Below are 19,600 nucleotides of genomic sequence, written 5' to 3'. Positions count from 1 at the left end.
TCCATTCCCTGCTCTTAGGCTCATGAGAGCTTCTGTACGTGTCCTGCCTACACATGCCATGACACTGGTATCACGCTGTACAGAATGCTGGGCAAAAGCACGCAGGCTATTTCCTGGACCCCATCATGAACACGAGGGGAGCCCCCCAGGGTATTCAGGCCTAGCCTTTCTTGATTGCTGGCCGTTAGGTGGAGCTGACACCGATCTACCGACACTAACCAATGCCATGGTTCAGGAGTCCCCTGGTGTGTCCCAGGGGAACAGGTCATCAGTGAGTCCTATTTCAAAGCTGTCCCCTTATCCCACCAGGATATTAGGGGGGGTGTTTTAACAGCTGGAGTGAATGTTCAAAAGGTGACCTGTGACTTTCTATGAATCACACGGGGAGTGGTACTTTAAAGACATGATGGATGGAAACCTCTCCATTTGGAAAAGAGAAATAGAGAAGCTTTCCAAGAAAATGTTAATTCAGGAATGAGTTAAATGATAAAACCAAAGAGTTCTTTTTGTTTCTTGACGGAAGAAAGTAAATAAGGCACGTGTGTCTCTGTTCGTGGATAGGATCGCTTACCACTTTTTTTTTTTTTTTCCGCTTACCACGTTTTTAGTGATTTCCTAACTTCTCTCTCTACCTCAGCCACCCACTGCCATGGTTGTAGTCTGTGTTTTGTCTCTGCTTTGAAAATCACTAATGTGACACGTGGCTGTGTTCCTAGGTGCCCCCTGCACCCCTAGCTTGCTTCTGGCTACCAGACCCGCCGACGGTTCTAAAAGTCTTGGACTCCTTTGGAACCTCAAGTCTATCGACTTTTCTAATTGTGCTCAATTCACTGGACCTTTCCTTTTTAAAATCCAATTTAAAGTCAGTATTGTAGTGGATTAAACTGTATCCCCACAAAGGGATAAGTTCAAGCCCTAAGAGCGTACCTGTGTGACCTTACTTGGAAATCAGGTGTTTGCAGATGTACTCAGTGAAAGATCTCTGAACAAGATGATCCTGGATATAGGGCAGACCCTGCATCCAATGAGCACTGTCCTTACCGGAGAAAGGAGAGGGAGTCTGGCAACATAGAGAGACACAAGGGAAAGGCCACGTGCAGACAGAGGCCGAGATTAGAGCATTGTAACCACAAGCCAAAGAATGCTAAGGATAGCCCAGCAGCCACCAGGAATCAGGAGAGACTTCCGAAACACTTCCCCTCAGGGTCCGGGAGGAGCCAACACTGCCAACACCTTGATTCTGGGCTTTGGGCCTTCAGAACCATGAGAGAATAAATTCGCATGGTTCTAAGCCACTAAATTTGTGGGGATTGGTTACACCAGCCCCAAGAAATGGATACAAATGTGCTAACCTTCTCTGCTCCCCTGCCCCCCGCCCCCACTTTTTAATCCATCTGGCCAAATCCTTCCCCCCCACTGCCAATAGGACCCAACTGTCTGCTTTATCCAGAGTTATACTGGGATGACCGAGGCCACTGGAAAAAGTAGCAGGTGCCCTGTGGTGTCGTAATCATCAATCTGAAACTGGGTTCGCTCTGCAGGTCCCACTCCTGGCCTCCCCCCACCAAGCGATGAGCTGACTTACGACATGGAAAAGCACAGCTAGCTGTCAGATAAAGTCATACCCAATTCTCCCTCTCCCTGCAGCCAGGCTCTCCGCTGTCCAACTCTTTCATTCCCTCTCTGACATGAGCCCTACTATCTGCGTCTTACCTCGCACCCACCCCTGGCCTCTCAGCACCTTACCCCCTCTCCCCTCTCATAGATCTTCCCACTCTCCCTCGCTACTGGATCCCTCACCCTGGCCCGTCACAACTTCTGTCGCTTCCATCGTACGATGACAATGACAAGTCAGAAGGCACACAGACAGCCCCCTGTGATCAAAGCACACGCATGCGTCCTTGGAGACGTGCCTACGTCCTCCAGCGTCCATCCCATTTTGCATCTTTCCGCCACTTCCCGGCCAGACTCCTCCAAAACCTTATTCCCATTTCCCCCCATTTCCTACTAATTCCTCACTCCACGCTAATCTGGCATCGATCCCTAATAATCCACCAGACAGCTTCTGCTAAGTCATCAGTGAGCTCCAAGATCGTTTTTCTGTATTGCACTTGGCTTCTCCATACTGAACGTGGTTCGCCGCACCCTCCCTGAAACATTTTCCCTTCTTGGCTCCTATCACACAACATTCTTCCCGTGTTCCTCCTACCTCTCTGGCTACTGCTTTTTTCTCTCTCTCTTTTTTTTAAAATAAAATATAATTAATAATATAGTGTTCTACTACTTGTAGGTGTAGCATGTAAGGACTCAACAATTCTACACATTTCTCAGCGATCATCGTGGTGAGTGTTCTCTTAATCCCCTTCGCCTGTTTCACCCATCGGCCCCCCCACCTATCCCCTTGGCGACCATCAATTTAAAAAACGGGTGGAGGGGATGCCTGGGTGGCTCAGTTGGTTAAGCGGCTGCCTTCAGCTCAGGTCATGATCCCAGCGTTCCTGGGATCGAGTCCCACATCGGGCTCCTTACTCAGCAGGGAGCCTGCTTCTCTGTCTCTTCCTGCCATTCTGTCTGCATGTGCTCGCTCTCTCTCTCTCTGACAAATAAAACAACAACAACAACAACAAAACAAAAAACGGGTGGAGGACCTGAGTAGACATCTTTCCGAAGAAGACATACAGATGACGAACAGACACAGGAAGCTCAACATTAATCCCCAGGGAAATGCAAGTCAAAACCACGAGACATCACTTTACACCTGCCAGAGGGGATAAAATAAAGCAACCAACCAACCCAAGAAGTTAACACATATTAGTGAGGATGTAGGAAAAAAAAAATACCCCTCACGCACTGCTGGGGGGAAGGCAAGTGGGAGCAGCCACCGTGGAAAACAGCATGGAGCTTCCTCGAAAAATGAAAAATAGAACTGCCCTGGGATCCTGCAATTCCACTACTGGGCAGTTACCCAAAGAAAATAAAAACACTAAGTTGAAAAGATATATGTACCTCTAAGTTTATTGCAGCAGGATCCACAAGAGCCAAATGATGAGAACAGCCCAGGTGTCCACCCACAGGTGAATGGAAAAAGAAAACGTGGAATATTACTCAGCCACAAAAAGAATGAGATCCTGCCATGTTGCAGCAACACGGAAGGAACCAGAGTGTATAACGCTAAATGAAATAAATCATGCAGGAAAAGTCACTGCCTTTCGATCTCCTTTATGAGTTTATCCTCCTCTGTCTAGTCTCTAGTGATGAGAGTCTTCCTCTTTTCTTTCCATTCTTTCCATTCTATACTTGTTCCTTAGCCCAATTCCTACATGGTCATCACTCTAATGTGGGTAAACAAAGACCCAAGATCGATGCACCCAGTCTAGACCCCTTTTTTGCACCCATATATTCAACTCCCAGCTTTGGATACCACAAAATCAACTCCAATCCACACCTGAAATGGAAATTATTTCTCCCCTCCCCTCCTCTCTCCCCCACTACCCCATCCTTCCCTGACTCCTCCAAGCCTGCCACTCTTCCAAAATGCTTATCTCAGGAAAGGCCACACCATATACTGTAAACCAGACCTAGAGTGTCAAATGTGACACTTATCTCTCTCCCTCTTAAACCCAACTGGACATTAAGTCCTCTCACTTACTCCTTATAACATCTCTCAAATGCATCCATTCCTACCAGCAAATATTAGTCCAAGTCATCATAACCTGCATATGGCCTAACCAGTCTTCCTGGAATCACTCATACCCTTGTCTAATCTGCTGTGCAGAATGAAGGCCCAGTGAGGGTCCAGCCTTTGGTGACCTCTCCAGCCTCGGCTGATACCATAGTCCAACTCTCCACTCTATAGCTGCTAGCTTCCTTGCCTTCCCAGCCTGTTCATCCCTAATTTTTTCCTACCACAGGGCCTTTGCACAAGCTGTTTTACTGCCTGGAGGGCTCATTTTCTATATGCTTACTCCTCCGCCAGAATTCAGTTCAAACTTTTCTTCCTCGGGACCGTTACTCTGATCTCTCAGACTGCATCTAGTGTCCTCATTTTTCCAAGTACCTTTCCGTCACTGCCCTTGTCACGATTGTGATCCTGCCTGTATTCTTGTGTTTTAATTGCCCGCCTCCCCACTACTCTGTGCACACCACAAGGTCACCAGCAAGGTCTGGTTTTGGTCACAGTTATACATCCTCAGAACGGGTCCAGTTTCAGCATGGGTAGGCTTTTTTTTTTTTTTTTTTAATTTTTAAAAATATCGCGTTGCTCATGGCCTTAGGTATGCGGAAATGTTTAGAAGCACAAAGGGAATGTTGGCACGTTGCAGATCTCCAGGGCCAACCCCCTACCGCTTCTGATTTTCTGTCAAAGAGGAAATAAAAGCATAACTCAGTGGCATCTTCATGGTTTATTCCTGCCAGTTCTATTTTTCTATAAATACAGTCCTCATTTTCAAGGAATTTGGAGAAGAGGGTTGCAGGGGACTATTTTGGGGAAGCGCTGCCTGTTCTAATTTGGAGGGGATGTTATCATTTGTCTTTGTTCCCCGAGCAGCTGTGGGGGTGTGCTGCCGATGCCACGCAGGAAGCTGGGCGTGTCAGGCTGGCTGTTTCGCAGGCCCTGGGCCCGGCCCCGGAGGGCAGGCCAGAGAGCTTGTAAAGATCACGTCCTGGCGAACCTGCTATTTTACCTTCTAGACATCACTGTTGTTTCCCTAGGGCTACGATGAGATGCGGGGCTGTTTTCTCTTCCAGGGTTATTGCCACCATCTGGAGCTCAGTCTCGGGGGCTTATTGCTGCAGGCCTTGTCAGGACACTGGCCTTCGGCCTGGCATAGGAAGGTTGTGTGAGCAGCCCGAGATACGGATAGGGAGAGAGTTGAAAAACGCATACAGTTGTTGATGCCAAAACTGAGGGACGCGTGGAGATTATAAATTTCCCACATAGTTTGCTTATTGTTATGCAATTTACGAAGCAGTATTTCTGGGCGTATCTCTGAAGACGTGGTATATACCCAGACAGCCCTGACCCGTAACTTGAGTTACAGGAACACTGCAGGACTAGCTAATGATGGCGCACTGTAGTGGAACTCACTGTGGAAACACAAACAGGCAAGCATGCGTTTGTCCTTTCATGTGTTTAAAAAGAAGTTACAACCGCATACTAGAAATGGATACGTGGACTCAGTCTTTGTATTTAAAACTGTGGACCTTATTTTACATATGAAAGGGCATTACACCCACAGAGAAGATGGATATATGCACACCAGCTAAAACTGGCCAACCATGAACAACCCCATAATCAAACAATCCTCTTGTGTATGTAATATTTGCCTCTTATCAATGCATAGGAAAGTTTCAAAGTTTTACTTGAATATATATACAATTTATCATGTCAAACACCCTTGCATTGTCCATTTTTTTTCTCCTTTGGGCTAAGAACTGGCACCATACGTTTCTCTAAAAATAAGGAATAATATTCTGAATCCAGTTAAATACAAAGGACACTCTAGTACAAACCATTGACTTCTTAAAAAAAAACAATTGTTTCAATAAGTTCAAGCATCCCTCCATCTATCTGTATATAAAGATATTCCATAGTATATCCTCAACCTTTTCTGCTTCAGGAGCTGAATGTCCCTTAAAAATGCAAAAAACAAACAAACAAAAAAACCAACAAAAAAATCCCAAATCTATATTCAAATATCACATTCAACTGCCGAATTAATCTGTTAGGCCTAAGAGGTCACAAGAGGTTGCTAAGAATAGTTAACGATAAGAATGATTCAAAATGCAACTTTGCCTGTCACATGTTTTAATTTTTTTCCCCAAAGACTTTGAAAGAAAATCAGTGTTTAAACTCTTAACAATCCACTTGTCGTCTGATGACCCTGCATTTGCATCTGTCCAAGGACTAGTTTTCCAACATCTAGAAGAAGTCAGCACACTCATCTTCCCAGGCAAGAAGGATGTGAGCTTTATCTCAAGGTCTTCCCAAACAGACAGAAAAAGGTCCTGATTAGCCGGGAGCAAGGCATCAGCCACACCATGGTTCACGGATTCATGCTGATGAACAGCCATTAGTTAAATAAGTATTTGGGTCATTATAAGCCATTTTCCACAGCAGAGTCAGGAAGACCATTGTTAGGGACCTCATGGAAAATTTTTTTTTTTTTTTAAAGACTTATGAGAGGGTGGGAGGGAGGGAGACAGAGCGTGTACGGTGAGGGGCAGAGGGAGAGAATCTCAGACTCCCTGCTGAACTTGGAGCCTGACGTGGGCTCAATCCCATCACCCTGAGATCGTGACCTGAGCTGAAATCAAGGCTCAAACGACTGAGCCAGCCAGGCGCCCTGAAACTTTGTTCTTTCTTCCAGGGTTCACAGAACACCCCCTTTTTTCATTCTTCAAGTGTCTTACACCTCACTTTGTCGAAAGGACATATTTAACATTTCTCCAGAGACAATGATGTAGTTTCACTCTGGGTGGGGGTATACAGAGCCGTCATCCCTCTAAGGTTTGGTTCCCATGTCAATATCTCCGCAGCTTCTAGAAACACATGGAAGGCCTGCAGGTTGCATTACACCTGGACAATGACCCCGAGGCTGCAGAATGCAGTCAGGTGCAGGGATGCAGTCCCCCGGATGACAATTTTGAGATTTCTCGAATTTGGAGGTGTGTTCGCATCTCAAGAATTAACAGGTTATAGCAACAGGACCCTGGGACTTCCAGCAAAGGAAGAGTCGGGAAACATCAGCTGGCGGTGTCCATGAGAACTATTTAAGATATCAAGACTTTCTGCAGCTTTCCCATGTTTGCTATTCACTTTCATTCCCCACAGCAATTAGCACTAAAATTCCCAGATCTTGGGGTACCTGGGGGGCTCAGTCGGTTACGTATCTGCCTTTGGCTCAGGTCATGATCCCAGGGTCCTGGGATTGAGCTCCACATGGGGCTCCCTGCTCGTCGGGGAGTCTCCTTGTCTCTCTCCTTCTGCTCCTCCCCCTTCTCTCTCTCTCAAATAAGCTGATCTTTTGAAAAATAAAATAAAATTCCCAGATTTGTGGACTCAAGTTCAGGTACAACCAGCGGCCCCATCTCCTACTTCATGGTTAATTGGGGGTGAAGAAGGGGGAGGGACCAAGAAACAGAAGAGGTGATGATTCTCAGGGGGAGAGAGGGCGGCTGGAGTTTTCGAGGATAAAGAGGACGGAGCAGGGGCGCCTGGGTGGCTCAGTGGGTTAAGCCTCTGCCTTCAGCTTAGGTCATGATCTCAGGGTCCTGGGATCAAGCCCCACATCCGGAATCTCTGCTCAGCAGGGAGCCTGCTTCCCCCTCTCTCTGCCTGACTCTCTGCCTACTTGTGATCTCTCTCTCTCTCTCTCTCTCTCAAATAGATGAACAAAATCTTAAAAAAAAAAAAAAAAAGAGGACGGAGCAGAGGAAAGCCCTGGCGTGTAGGCCTGGAATGACCTGAGCATTTAATGAGCCAAATCAGAACAAAACAAACCAAAAGCATCTGCATCGCTATTCCATCATCTTCTCTCAAACCCCACAGAGGGAAATCAGACCTCTTTCCTTATACACTTCCCTCTGCCCACTCCTACTCATTTAAAATAGATCCACACAGCCTGCCACATAAACTCACAATTTTAAATCCTGTACTGTTCTTAGCTCTATTTTACAGATGGGAAAACTGAGGTACAGAGATTTAAAAAAAAACTGAGCAAGGTCATATAACTACGAAGTATCAGAGCTGGGACTTGAACCTACACAGTCTGACCCCACAATCTAAGCTCTTCACCCGTCAGCTAGGCTGACTTTCTTCCAATTCTTCTGCTGCCCACGTAAGCCATGAGCTGTAGCATTGTCCCTGCCCTTACAGGGATGCTCAGATTTCATTCTGCAGCGTCTTCCTGCCATGTCCAACAATCGTTCATTCAGGATTTCTCCTCCATAGAATAACCTCGTCTCCTCTGCCAAAGACCATATCTAACTTACTCTCTGCTCTGTGTTGATCTTCACCAAGAAGTGGGGGGGGGGGGGGGAGGCTGGCTGAATAATAAGAAATGAGTTGTCAGTGGTGGAATAAAAGCATTCAATCACAGAAAAGGTGGAATTCTAAGCTCAGATATTTATAGATCGAACACAAGCGGCAGATCAAAACACAACAAAAAGCCAGAGATACAAGGAAACACACGGGATCTGAAAGCCATTTTCAAGTGCACCCAAGATTTATTTGACACAAGAGCAATCCTCGGGCTCGATTCCCCCCACTTCAGTTCAGATCTTTTACAGTAATTAAATTCTAATTAACATACAGAGTTCAAGTCCACCAGCTCCCAAAGAGGAACGAGGGAAGCAATCATCTTACCTGCGGATGTGTGCTTGAACTTCTCGCTTTTCTTCTTTCTCCACTTCCAAGGCTTGAAGATCCTTCCCAGGTTGGCGAACTTACTTCTCCTCCGGATGGGAGGGGTGTGTGTGCCTGGGACAAGGGAGTCGGAACGCATGGCCGCCAGCCTCTCCACTTCCTCAGCTGTTTTTCCCCCGAGAAAGAGGTGGAAAGAGAGAGGGAGGAAAAAAGTGTTAAAATGGGATCCTCGCAGATGGCCGACGTTTTCCATGGTTACAGATCACAGAAACCACAGGATCGAAGTTCCATTTCTCTTTTTTGCCTTTTGGAATGGAAGTCACACCAATGTGTTCTACAGCCTGGAGACAGTCAGCCAAACCCTACGGACCCGGAGCACCCCACATGTACCCAGCCCTCAACTTAGACCTGAGGGGGAGAGCAAAAAGGAGGAACAGAACCCTCCTGACACATCAAGATTCCCCAGGGAGGCAGGAAGAGGGCATCAGAGGAGTCAAGTGACCGTCTGGGTAACTAGTAGTCCAGCGAGATCTCAGATAAGACTTGGCAGATGCAATCACTACCCCACCATCTGCTGAGAAAAGAGGGAGAAAACATTTATCAACTGTCTGTTCCAAAGCCAATGCCTCCACCACCCACGACTTTCCTTCCTGTTTTGCCCAGCCCCAAAGCAGCACCCGAATCAGTCGAGGGAGTGTCCCCACCCGAGGCTGATTTTAGAATCGCTCACCCTTCATGAGACTTTACAACTCTAAGTTTTCTTGTTCCTGTCATTTTGCTATAATAATAGTATTATTCTTAGAAGTTGGAAGCTGGAAGGGACTTGAGGGCACATCTGGACTAATCCCAGTAACCCCATGTGTGAGGGCATGAAGACCTTCAAACTCAGCACGTCTGGTGGAGCCTTCCTTAGAGGTCACAATCGCCCTGACCTCTTTCATCACTTGTAAGCAAACAAACGCTTATCTCACTTATGTGAGAATTTACATATCCCAGTGAGGGACATATACCTGGATTTGAATTTTTAGGACAGAGGTAATTAGAAAAAAGTAACCCCCTCAGCAAAATCAGGAGGGGGAGAGAGATTCACTGTTCTAGAAAGTCCGGTTACATCACGAGCTGTGGTACTGACCCCAAACCACTCTGTTGGGCCTCTAACGCCATCTCCAGAAGAATTGCCCAGACTTTTGCAACATTAGGGCTTTCTCAGGAGCTCGATCTCACAGCCTGGTCATCTGCCTGTTGTTGCCTGAAGTGGTCTGAACTCAGAGACTCACCGATTCAAGAAATAGATCTATGGCACCTCCCCCCATGTGCCAGGCAGTGTGCTTGGTGACAGAGATGACGGGCTGGCAAAGGCTCCCAACAGCGAGATGAAGGGAAGATTCGGGAGATGTCTGGGAACAAAGTCAACGAGCCCTAGTTGGGTGACCTGAGGGAGAGGAGGGGTATCACTCCCAGTGTCCAGATTCAGGTCAGCGGAGTGACAGCCCTCACAGATGGAAACAGGGAACATGGGGCAGGCACAGGTGTGGGGGTGAGGGCGGCGACAATCTGGACATATTGCATGGTGACGGTCCTCAAACCTTTGACTATGTGGTCCAATGCGCAGCAGCTCCTCCCTTCAACCCCCGCAGTAAGTGACTACGTGACATCCTACAGACACTGCGATCGTTTCTGGGGCAGATACCCAGCAGCCCCAGATGTGACAGGGCAGAGTCAGGGGAGGAGACCCAGGGGTCTCCACTGCACACCAGGAGTAACCATACAGAATTCAAAGGAAGCCTAAGGGAGAGGGAGACTAATTCTTCTCAACCCTGGAGGAGACCCAGAGAAGACATTTTTGGCCAGACTTTGAAAAAGGAGGAACTGTTCCTCCCATGTAGGAAAGACAGAGAAGTGGATCTCTGGAAAGAAACGGACCCCAAAGAAACAGAGAAGGCTGAAAGAACACAGCACATCCAGAAACCCGATCAGATCGTGAGCATCACTTAAGCTACGTGAGATGGAGAGCCACAGTGAGGGACGGGAGCTGGAGGAGTCTGGAGGCCCAGCAGGCAAGCTTCGGGAAGTTTCTATTAGGCGTTTGGGTTTTATTCTACAACCAGAGAGGAAAGGACGAGAATGTGAAGACAGGCATGGACATTATGACAGGCAACAGATATGTACTGAGTGCTCACCATGTACCAGATGCTTGAATTAGGTCAGCAAACAGAACAGCTAAGAACACCAACTCATGGAGCTTTCTTTGGCTAATCCCAAAGAACACCAACTCATGGAGCTTTCTTTGGCTGGGAGGGCAGGGGGCAGAGCCGGTAACACACAGGACAACTAAGTCAACTGTGCACTGTGTTTGAAGAAGCGTGTTTGGGGAGGGGGAATTAAAGAGAAAGTAGAACACAGTGGAGGAGATCGAGAGTGTCTGGGTGGGGGACGAGCTTCGTGTTAATGAGCGTGATGGAGAAAACACAGATTTATTTCTAGGACTAGCACTGAAACAGCAATGGAAGCTTGAACTGGAAGACACAGGTGGCAGAGAGTAATGAGAGGCCACTGCAATCCTCTTAAGGGGAAGTGACTAGAACGCAGGTAGGGCATGAAGGGACCTGGCAGACGACGAGATCCAGCCAGGTGGCAGAATCACGGGCTCTCGGCAACTTTCCAGATCAACGTGAGGAAGGACAAGGAAGCAGCACTGGCTGAAGTTTTAGTGTTTCATGACTGGAGAGAAAGTGAAGACCTCCCTCCCCTACCGCCCCTTTTATTTTCAGCAGAGCTTGAACTCACCACCCCGAGATCAAGATCTGAGCTGAGTTCAAGAGTCGGACACTTAACCCACTGAGCCACCCAGATGCCCCCAAGACTTTCCATTTTTTAAAAAAGATTTTGATTAGGGGCGCCTGGGTGGCTCAGTGGGTTAAAGCCTCTGCCTTCCGCTCAGGTCATGATCTCAGGGTCTTAGGATCGAGCCCTGCATCGGGATCTCTACTCAGCAGGGAGCCTGTGTCCCACCACCACCCGTCCCCCCGCCACCTCCTGCCTGCCTCTCTGCCTACTTGTGATCTCTGTCAAATACATAAATAAAATCTTTAAAAAAAAAGAAAAAAAAACTTTGATTAGAAAAGAAAGCAGCACAGAGGATGGGAGGTAGTTCCACGACAAGGGCTTTGGAGCCAAAGAATGCAGTTTTTCTGAGAAGTATCTTTGGAAGCTGGGATTTCACATTTTAGGGCAACGGAGAGAACAAATGAAGGGAAATCTGCCCAGATGTGGGAGGAGAGGCTGGATGTGGACGGTGGGCCGGGCTGCCAGCAGAGGGGATGGGGGGCTGAGCTTCCGGGGAGAAGAGGAGGTGGTGGGATCAAAACCGCATAGGCAGGCGTTAGTCACCGGGAGACTCTATTCCGAACTGAACTATGGTTAGTCACCGGGAGACTCTATTCTGAAAGTGTGGACAGAGGTCCCTGAGCCCAAGTGTCACACATGCGATGGGGCCTCGGGGAGATTAGTCCAGTGGGTGACTGGGGGCCTCGGGGAGGACGGGACCCAATGAGGAGACTCTGAGTTGAGTATCGACTGCGGAGGGGCGGAGGAGAGAAGGGAAGAAAACCAGCTACAGTGAGGAAGGAGAAGCAACCAAAGGCAACAAGCGAACAGCCTCAACCACGCTGAACCTGGAAGTTCCTCTCTTTACATGAAAGTGCTTTAAACAATAAAAAGAATAAACAGAAGTTGTGACCAAAATTCTCTTAAGTAGAGCCCCTGAGTGGCTCAGTGGTTAAGCCTCTGCCTTTGGCTCAGGGTCCTGGGATCGAGCCCCGCATCGGGCTCCTGGCTCAGTGGGGGGCCTGCTTCTCCTTCTCCCTCACCTCGTGCTCTTTCTCTCTCTTTCTCTCTCATGTGCATGCTCACTCTCTTTCAAATAAATAAAATCTTTTTAAAAAAATAAATACATGGCATTTATTACATGGTATTTATTAAAAAGATTTAATGGTATTTATTTAAAAGAAATAGTTTTTATTAAAAAGATTTTTTTTAAAAAAAGCTTTTAAAATCTTCTAAAAAAATTAGTGAATAAATGGTATCCATTGCTTGGATTAGGGGCTTCTTCAAAGGTGCTCAGTAGCTGAGTCTCCATGGGGGAGAGACAGATGTGAGAACTGTGGCAAAACCACGGGGGTTTTGAGTCCAGGAAGGAAGTCAGGACCATCTAGTGACCCAATTTTCACACGATCGCTTTCTCTTTCAAACTTACTGCCTTATTCCCATTTCTCACCTTCGTTTATAACCCAAGTGAGGCTTATCCAGATTTAAGTCCCCAAACCTCCATTCCAAACCTCAGCCTCTGTCTGGCCTTCAAACCTATATTTTATACTACTGTACGATTATACTTCCAGAATCCTGCTTTTCCCAACGGCTTTCCGTGGCTTCCCACAACTTACAGGAGAAGCTTCACATTTCCTGCCTGGGTCTCAAGAACCTCTGAGTGGCTGACTCAGAATCATCTGCTAGTACCTCTCTAAACAGCAGTCCCTACAGATCCCAACAGCCTTCATGGGGCCATCACACCACTGAAAGTCCACGCACAAGTTCATGCATATCTCGGTATCTGCGTGGGGTTGGGAGAGTTTCCATGTTTCTTTCTTTTGCGTCTCTGGTCTAAGACACGAAAGGTAAAATTTTTAAAGTATCCAGTTTGAGACTTCTCTAACTTTGGCCAACCTGAAACATTTTCTATTAAAAGTTTGATAAAGGAAGAGGGGCGCCTGGGTGGCTCAGTTGGTTGAGCGACTGCCTTTGGCTCAGGTCATGATCCGGGACTTGCAGGATCGAGTCCCGCATCGGGCTCCCAGCTCCTTGGGGAGTCTGCTTCTCCCTCTGACCTTCTCCTCTCTCATGCTCTCTCTCACTCATTCTCTCTCAGATAAATACATTAAAAAAATCTTAAAAAATTTCTAAAAGTTTGATAAAGGAAGAAATTATATGCTGAATCCTTCAAAAAAAAAAAAAAATCAGGACAGGAGTTAGGATTGATACTGAGTTTTGCGCTCACAGTTGACATCCAGTAACAGTTTGCTAAAAAGTGAACGAATGAGGACACCGGGTTCTGTTCATTCAGATACTTCTTGAAAAGTATAAAATCAGGGGGCGCCTGGGTGGCTCAGTGGGTTAAGCCGCTGCTTTTGGCTCAGGTCATGATCTCAGGGTCCTGGGATCGAGTCCCGCATCGGGTTCTCTGCTCAGCAGGGAGCCTGCTTCCCTCTCTCTCTCTGCCTGCCTTTCTGTCTACTTGTGATCTCTGTCAAATAAATAAATAAAATCTTAAAAAAAAAAAAGAAAAGAAAAGTATAAAATCAGTATCACTAGTTGTCTTAAGAAAAATGCACCACCAGGACCAAAAAGCTGTTTCATGATCCAACTTAAAAAAAAAAAAGAATAAAAATTATTCCAAAATTACATTAAAATAATTATAAGAAATTAGGAGTGCCTTTTAAAAAAAACCTAGAGTGGCAAGAAGCTGACAGAGCATTATAAAGGCATAATTATAGCCCCAGAGTTAAATGGATCTTTAATAAGTACATTATTAAATTCAAGATGTTTAGCTCTTAAGTACAGATTATTGAGCAGACTGGATTACTCTAATTGATTTATATTTTAATCATCCACATTACGTTTTTCCCCAATTCATTTGACGAGAGGGGCTGTCTCCCAACCTGGCTGCTTCGCCACCAGATAATGAAATTGGAGGGTTTACGAGTGAGGATTGGCACTCCACACTAAGGATAGGAAGAAGAGCAACAGAAAGTAAAACCAGGCTCAGCCTCAAGTGTGCCCCACCTCGCAGGAGTGTGGGGGAGAATGGGGCGAAGACAAATGGAAGAGAAGGGCACCCAGGCCAGGGGCATTTGAAAGAACAACCTTCTTTTTTTTTTTTTTAAGATTTTATTTATTTGACGGAGAGAGATCACAAGCAGGCAGAGAGGCAGAGAGAGAGGGGGGGGGGGAGTAGGCTCCCTGCTGAGCAGAGAGCCCGATGCGGGGCTTGATCCCAGGACCCTGAGATCACGACCTGAGCCAAAGGCAGCGGCCCAACCCACTGAGCCACCCAGGCTCCCCCAAGAACAGCCTTCTTTTGAAACAGTCCATGAAAAGGCTACTAGGCCCAAGCCCACGGCTCTCAAAGGCGGCTTCCTCGTGCCGCAGAGAGAGGAGACAGGTGTCTGGAGAAACTGTTCATTTAGACATGAATCTGCTCAAATGTCGACTGCCAGGACAGAAGACTGAACCAAAAGGCAGGAGGCCAGACAGCTGAGCTTCTGAGCTCTGCTGGCCAGTGGAGCTCTGGGGAGGGGTGGGGGTGGGTCTTCCCAGCACTTCCAACCAGGTAAATGCTGTTCAAGTGACTAGGCAGTCTGGAATTCACTCTGCTTGGGGGGTGGTGGGGGAGATGGGGGAAATGGTTGGGACGTGATTTTCCTGTCCCTTGAGAAAAGCAAGCGGAAAGAGACTTCAGTGAGGTGGGATTCGAAAGACTAGAATCCAGACCCCTCTGTCTGTGTGTGCCCTGAAGCCCACCCCTTCTGGCAGCCTGGGGTGGCTTCTGGTGGGTTCTTAGAGCATGCCGTGGGAGTGTGGGCTGGGGCGGGGGAGGACCTAAGTCGGCACCCTTACCATTCTCACTCTCATGGTGCCCTGGCCTTCAAGGCTTATCTAGAGGAAGGACCAACTTTGGTGTCCTAGAAAGGGTCCTACAATGGTCCCCTGAGAAGTCCAGGAGGGAGAGAGGATGGCACAGTGCTTCGGCTATGTGGTGCCCAGTCATCAACAGAGCCAGAGGCCAAGGCATCCCCCCGCACCCCCACTCCCATAAATCTCTCCAGATGCCAAGTGCTCCTTAGGCTTTTGGAGGACCTAAGACTCTCACCAACTGGATACCTGCCTCTCAGCCCAGAGTTGAGACTAGACTAGTCCACCTAGGAATCTGAAATAGAAAGTTTATGGAGCAGATCTGTTAACATTCACTTCTCCTTCCAGCTTCCTGAAGGGGTTAAGTTTTCACCCCATCTCACTATCCTGGGAGTGGTGGCGAAGCTCGGGATGAGGGTGAGGTCGGCTGGTTGGTTAGCGACGCAGGGGAACCCGGTGTGGCCTTTCTGCCGCTGGTGGCATTACCTTCCCTCACAAAAGCAGACTGACAGCACACAGGTACCCAGGCGCGCAGGAAATGCTCCACGCCTGTGGCTTCCCCGCTTTGAGAGAGACACTTTCCATTTTACAGAGATACGTTGGGGCAGGAAAATGAAGGATGAGTGGGCTTCCGCGGGAGAAAGAGGCCTGTATGTTCCCCTTTTCACTCCTGAAGTTATACCACATGGTCTTAGGGAGGCCAGAACTCTCTGGAGAGCGTTGGTCCCACCTTAGGACTGATCTGTATTAACTGTGAAGTATGTTTAAAACAAAACAAGGGACAGACATGTTTTTATTCTAAAAATCAGGAGCTCCTGTCCTGTGCATGAGTTGAGGAGTGGGAAGAAGATGGAGAGGAGGGGGTCGAGGGGACAAGGGGTGGGCTGCTGAGGAGGGGGCCGTGGGGGCCCACGGAGGCTCTTTTGGCCCAGGACAGGTTACCTGGTTTGAAGAACGCCTATCAGTCTATAAGGAGGTGGCAGATAAGACAGCACTGCCCACTGACCACGGGGCCACTAACGGGTTCAGTGCAAATGCAAACATGATGCCCGAAACCCCAATGGTATTAGTATGGCTGAGTACAAGGGTCTCAGGTATTCTCACCCATCCACTCGCTCCGCCCTTTCTTTGACCTTCACTGCCCTTACCCAGTCTTCCAACCCTTTGAGCACCCCCTTCTTCCCCGTCCCTTACCATCCGTCAAAGATGGATGGAACTGAGGTATATGAACCCGATACAGGCCCAGCCTCGTGTTCATGGAGGTACAGCTGCCTTTAACAAAGGATTCGTCCATCTCAATCCAAAGTTGCTGTGAGTGTCGCAGGCCCCAGTGAGGAGGGACAAAGAGCTGCCTTCTCTGCCTGGGTGCCACCAAGTACACCATATGGGAAGCCACACTTACAGTTTGGACACAACCCTCAGACACCATCATGACATCTGAGTCTTGGCCATGGTGCCTCTGCAGGGACATGTAGATGTCCGTGCTGAGAGCTGCTTCTCAGTCTTGTTGCTACAAAAAGAGGATTCTTCACCATGGAAGAACCAATAAAGGATGTAACAGTGTGATGCTCTCCTGAGGGTCGGGACATGGTGGGAGAAGCATACACTTGGGCCCATCCTTCTCAGCCTATCTGCTCAGGCACTTGGCCAATTCTCTCCTTTTCTTCTGGCTCCGGAGATTTCTGCCTGGGAGGAGGGAGGTCCCCCCACTGCCGGGAGCAGAGCCCAAAGGATGCACGTATGGGCTCCTCACTTCCTTGAACACTGAACAGACTGAGACCATCCTTTACAGCCACCTTGGCTAAAGGACACAAGGACACCGTGCCGGTATGCAGAGGGCCGGGAGAGAGGGAATGCATGGATCCTATGGGATCAAAGATGGCCGGAGTCTTTCTGCTTGTCTTCTCTTAAAGCAGTAAGTGAAATCCTAGAGGAATATCGGCATGGCCCTAAATCCAGGGCCCTAAGATGCACTGACTTGTAAGGAGAGCAAAGGGAGCAACTGAACTGGCTCAGGATGTACAGGCCATCATAGCAGAAGGAGGCTCGGCGGCCAGACTAATGTAGTGTATGGAACTCGGCTCACCGGTAAGAGGGTGGCCAGTTTCCCAACACCAGGAAGGGAGATCCCACACAGGATGGTGCTTCCTTCGTCATTGACAAGGATGACAAGGACAGCGACGAAACACCCACCCCTTTTTACTCACTGAGTCTGTGCCAGGCACCGACCAAGCCACTGGTGGTAGTGTCTTCTGGACCCCACACTAATCTCACGAGGCAGTGCAATTATCATCATCCCCGTCTTACCCTCGGGGAAATGGAGGAGGAACTAATGGCCACAAAGACAGGATGCTTAGAAGAAACACCTGCTATTAATTAAGCCTTGTCTGTTTTCAGGAACGCCTGCCCACTCTAGGAAAGCGCGGCTCTTCAAGCCTCTATTGTCCTGCTGGAGTTACAGGAGGGCTCCTGGGAGAAGCATGGACATGAGGCTCTTTTTGAAAAGGCCACTTATGAAACAGATGCCAATAGAAATGGATCCTACTCCAGCAAGAGAAAACGCCAGTTGTCCGCCCTAGCTTGAGAGGTCATAAAATACATGCATCCCTGTGTGCAGGAGACCCATCCCAGGTCAGTAGGACCTGTAGAACCATAAGGACCTTGTCTACTCTGCACCCACACCATGGGCTGCGATTAGAAACTCAGTAGGGACCAGAGTCTGGCCTGGGATAGGGTCAAATCTGCTTCATTCAGCAAAAGCTGTATGTTGTATACAGTGGAAAGAATGTTAGTTTTTTTATTTTTTATTTTATTTTGTTTATTTATTTGACAGAGAGAGATCACAAGTAGTCAGAGAGGCAGGCAGAGAGAGAGGGAGGGAAGCAGGTACTCCGCTGAGCAGAGAGCCCGATGTGGGGCTCGATCCCAGGACTCTGGGATCATGACCTGAGCTGAAGGCAGAGGCTTAACGCACTGACCCGCCCAGGCGCCCCAAGAATGTTAGTTTTAAAACCAGGAGGATGTGGGTCCAGATCCTGAACCCACCACTTAAGGGGCTATGGGTGGGTCTGAGTTCTTTTTTGGCCTCCCAGCAGGTGGCAAAAAGGTCCTGCTTTTCCTCTGGAGTCATCTTTCTCCACTTCCAGTCCTGGTGGTTCAGGAAAGGATGACCTCACTCCTGACACGGGGGAGGTGGGCACGTGACCAAGCGTGGGCCAATCAGAATGCTGCACTCTCCGCGGCCCCACCCCTGCCCCTAGCCATTCAGTCAGGGACTGAATGACCAGGCACTGGGCCTCGATGAGACCAGGCAATGAGCCTCAATTCTGGGCTCAGCTGGGGCTACTAATAGACACGCTGTTTCAACTGGGATTGCCCATTAGACAGGCTCTCTCTAAGCCTGGTCAAAGCAGGGGACGTAAACTTAAAAACCTTCACTCAGACTTCTTTAATATGAAAAGAATCTCTAAGCCACAATGGTAATTTCCAATGCTTTGAGAGGGAACAATCCTATTATGTCAAATACTTCCTATTTTCTAAGCACTGTGTAGAGAGGATATTTGCGTTCCATGACCACAGGCAGTCAACGAACAAAGAGCACTGCTAACAGACCGGACAGGTGGGGGCATGTTTTTTAAAATTTAAATTTATGCATGTCTGTGTTGTTTTATTTATCGAGATAATAGATGTTATAAACCAAGTTCTTCCTGAGACATTCAATACAAAATTCCTGTTTCATCTAATGGGAATCTAACCTTCACCCACCAAAGCCCGCAAGGACTACAAAAACTTACAGAATGTTCTATTGTTTTTTTAATCAATAGAATATATTTGTGTTGGGAATGGAACTTATTTAAACTGTAAATGAACTCCCAAGTTTTGTGTTAATCCAAAGCAACAATCTTTAAGTAATGTAGGTTCATTGTTCATTTTTTTTTTTTTTTTTTTTTTATTTTTTATTTTTTTTTTTTTTTTATTTTTTATTTTTTATTTTTTATAAACATATCTTTTTTATATACATATATTTTTATCCCCAGGTCTGTGAATCACCAGGTTTACACACTTCACAGCACTCACCAAATTCATTGTTCATTTTTTAAAAATATTTTATTTATTTATTTGAGGGAGAGAGAGAGAGGAAACCCATGGGGGAAGGAGCAGAGGGAGAAGGAGAAGCAGGGTCCTACTGAGCAGCTAGCCCCATGCAGGACTCAGTTCCAGAACATGAGATCATGACCTGAGCCAAAGGCAGACACTTAACTGACTGAGCTACCTGGGTGCCCTGATTCTTTGTTTATCTTAAAACATCAGACTCTAGGGTCTGATAATCTAGAAATAAATAAGTAGTGCCTCCCACAGATTCAAAATCAAACCTCAACAAAACCTGGCTTCTCCTGCAGGGGTCAGCAAACCCTTTCCGTAAAGGCAAATCCTAAATATTTTAGGCTTTATGGGCCGTACAACTCTGTTGCAAATACTTAACTTCCTGGGGCATGAAAACAGCCACAAATATACACAAATGGGCATGGCTATGTTCAATACTGT

General features: G+C 47.5%; 1 protein-coding gene across 7 annotated transcripts in view; it reads right to left on the bottom strand.

The window, feature by feature from the left end:
• Window positions 1–19,600, bottom strand: part of PHACTR1 (phosphatase and actin regulator 1) — a 550,922-nt gene that overhangs the window by 193,498 nt on the left and 337,824 nt on the right. For all 7 annotated transcript variants that reach the window (XM_059179283.1, XM_059179284.1, XM_059179287.1 and 4 more), the window contains one exon: window positions 8,369–8,533. In XM_059179283.1, coding sequence (XP_059035266.1) covers window positions 8,369–8,533 — 165 coding nt within the window. The remainder of the gene's footprint in view (window positions 1–8,368; window positions 8,534–19,600) is intronic.

Source organism: Mustela lutreola, chromosome 6, assembly GCF_030435805.1.
Source record: "Mustela lutreola isolate mMusLut2 chromosome 6, mMusLut2.pri, whole genome shotgun sequence".
NCBI lineage: Eukaryota > Metazoa > Chordata > Mammalia > Carnivora > Mustelidae > Mustela > Mustela lutreola.
The sequence above is the reverse complement of the archived record's forward strand: the minus strand, read 5'-3'. Positions and strand labels throughout refer to the sequence as shown.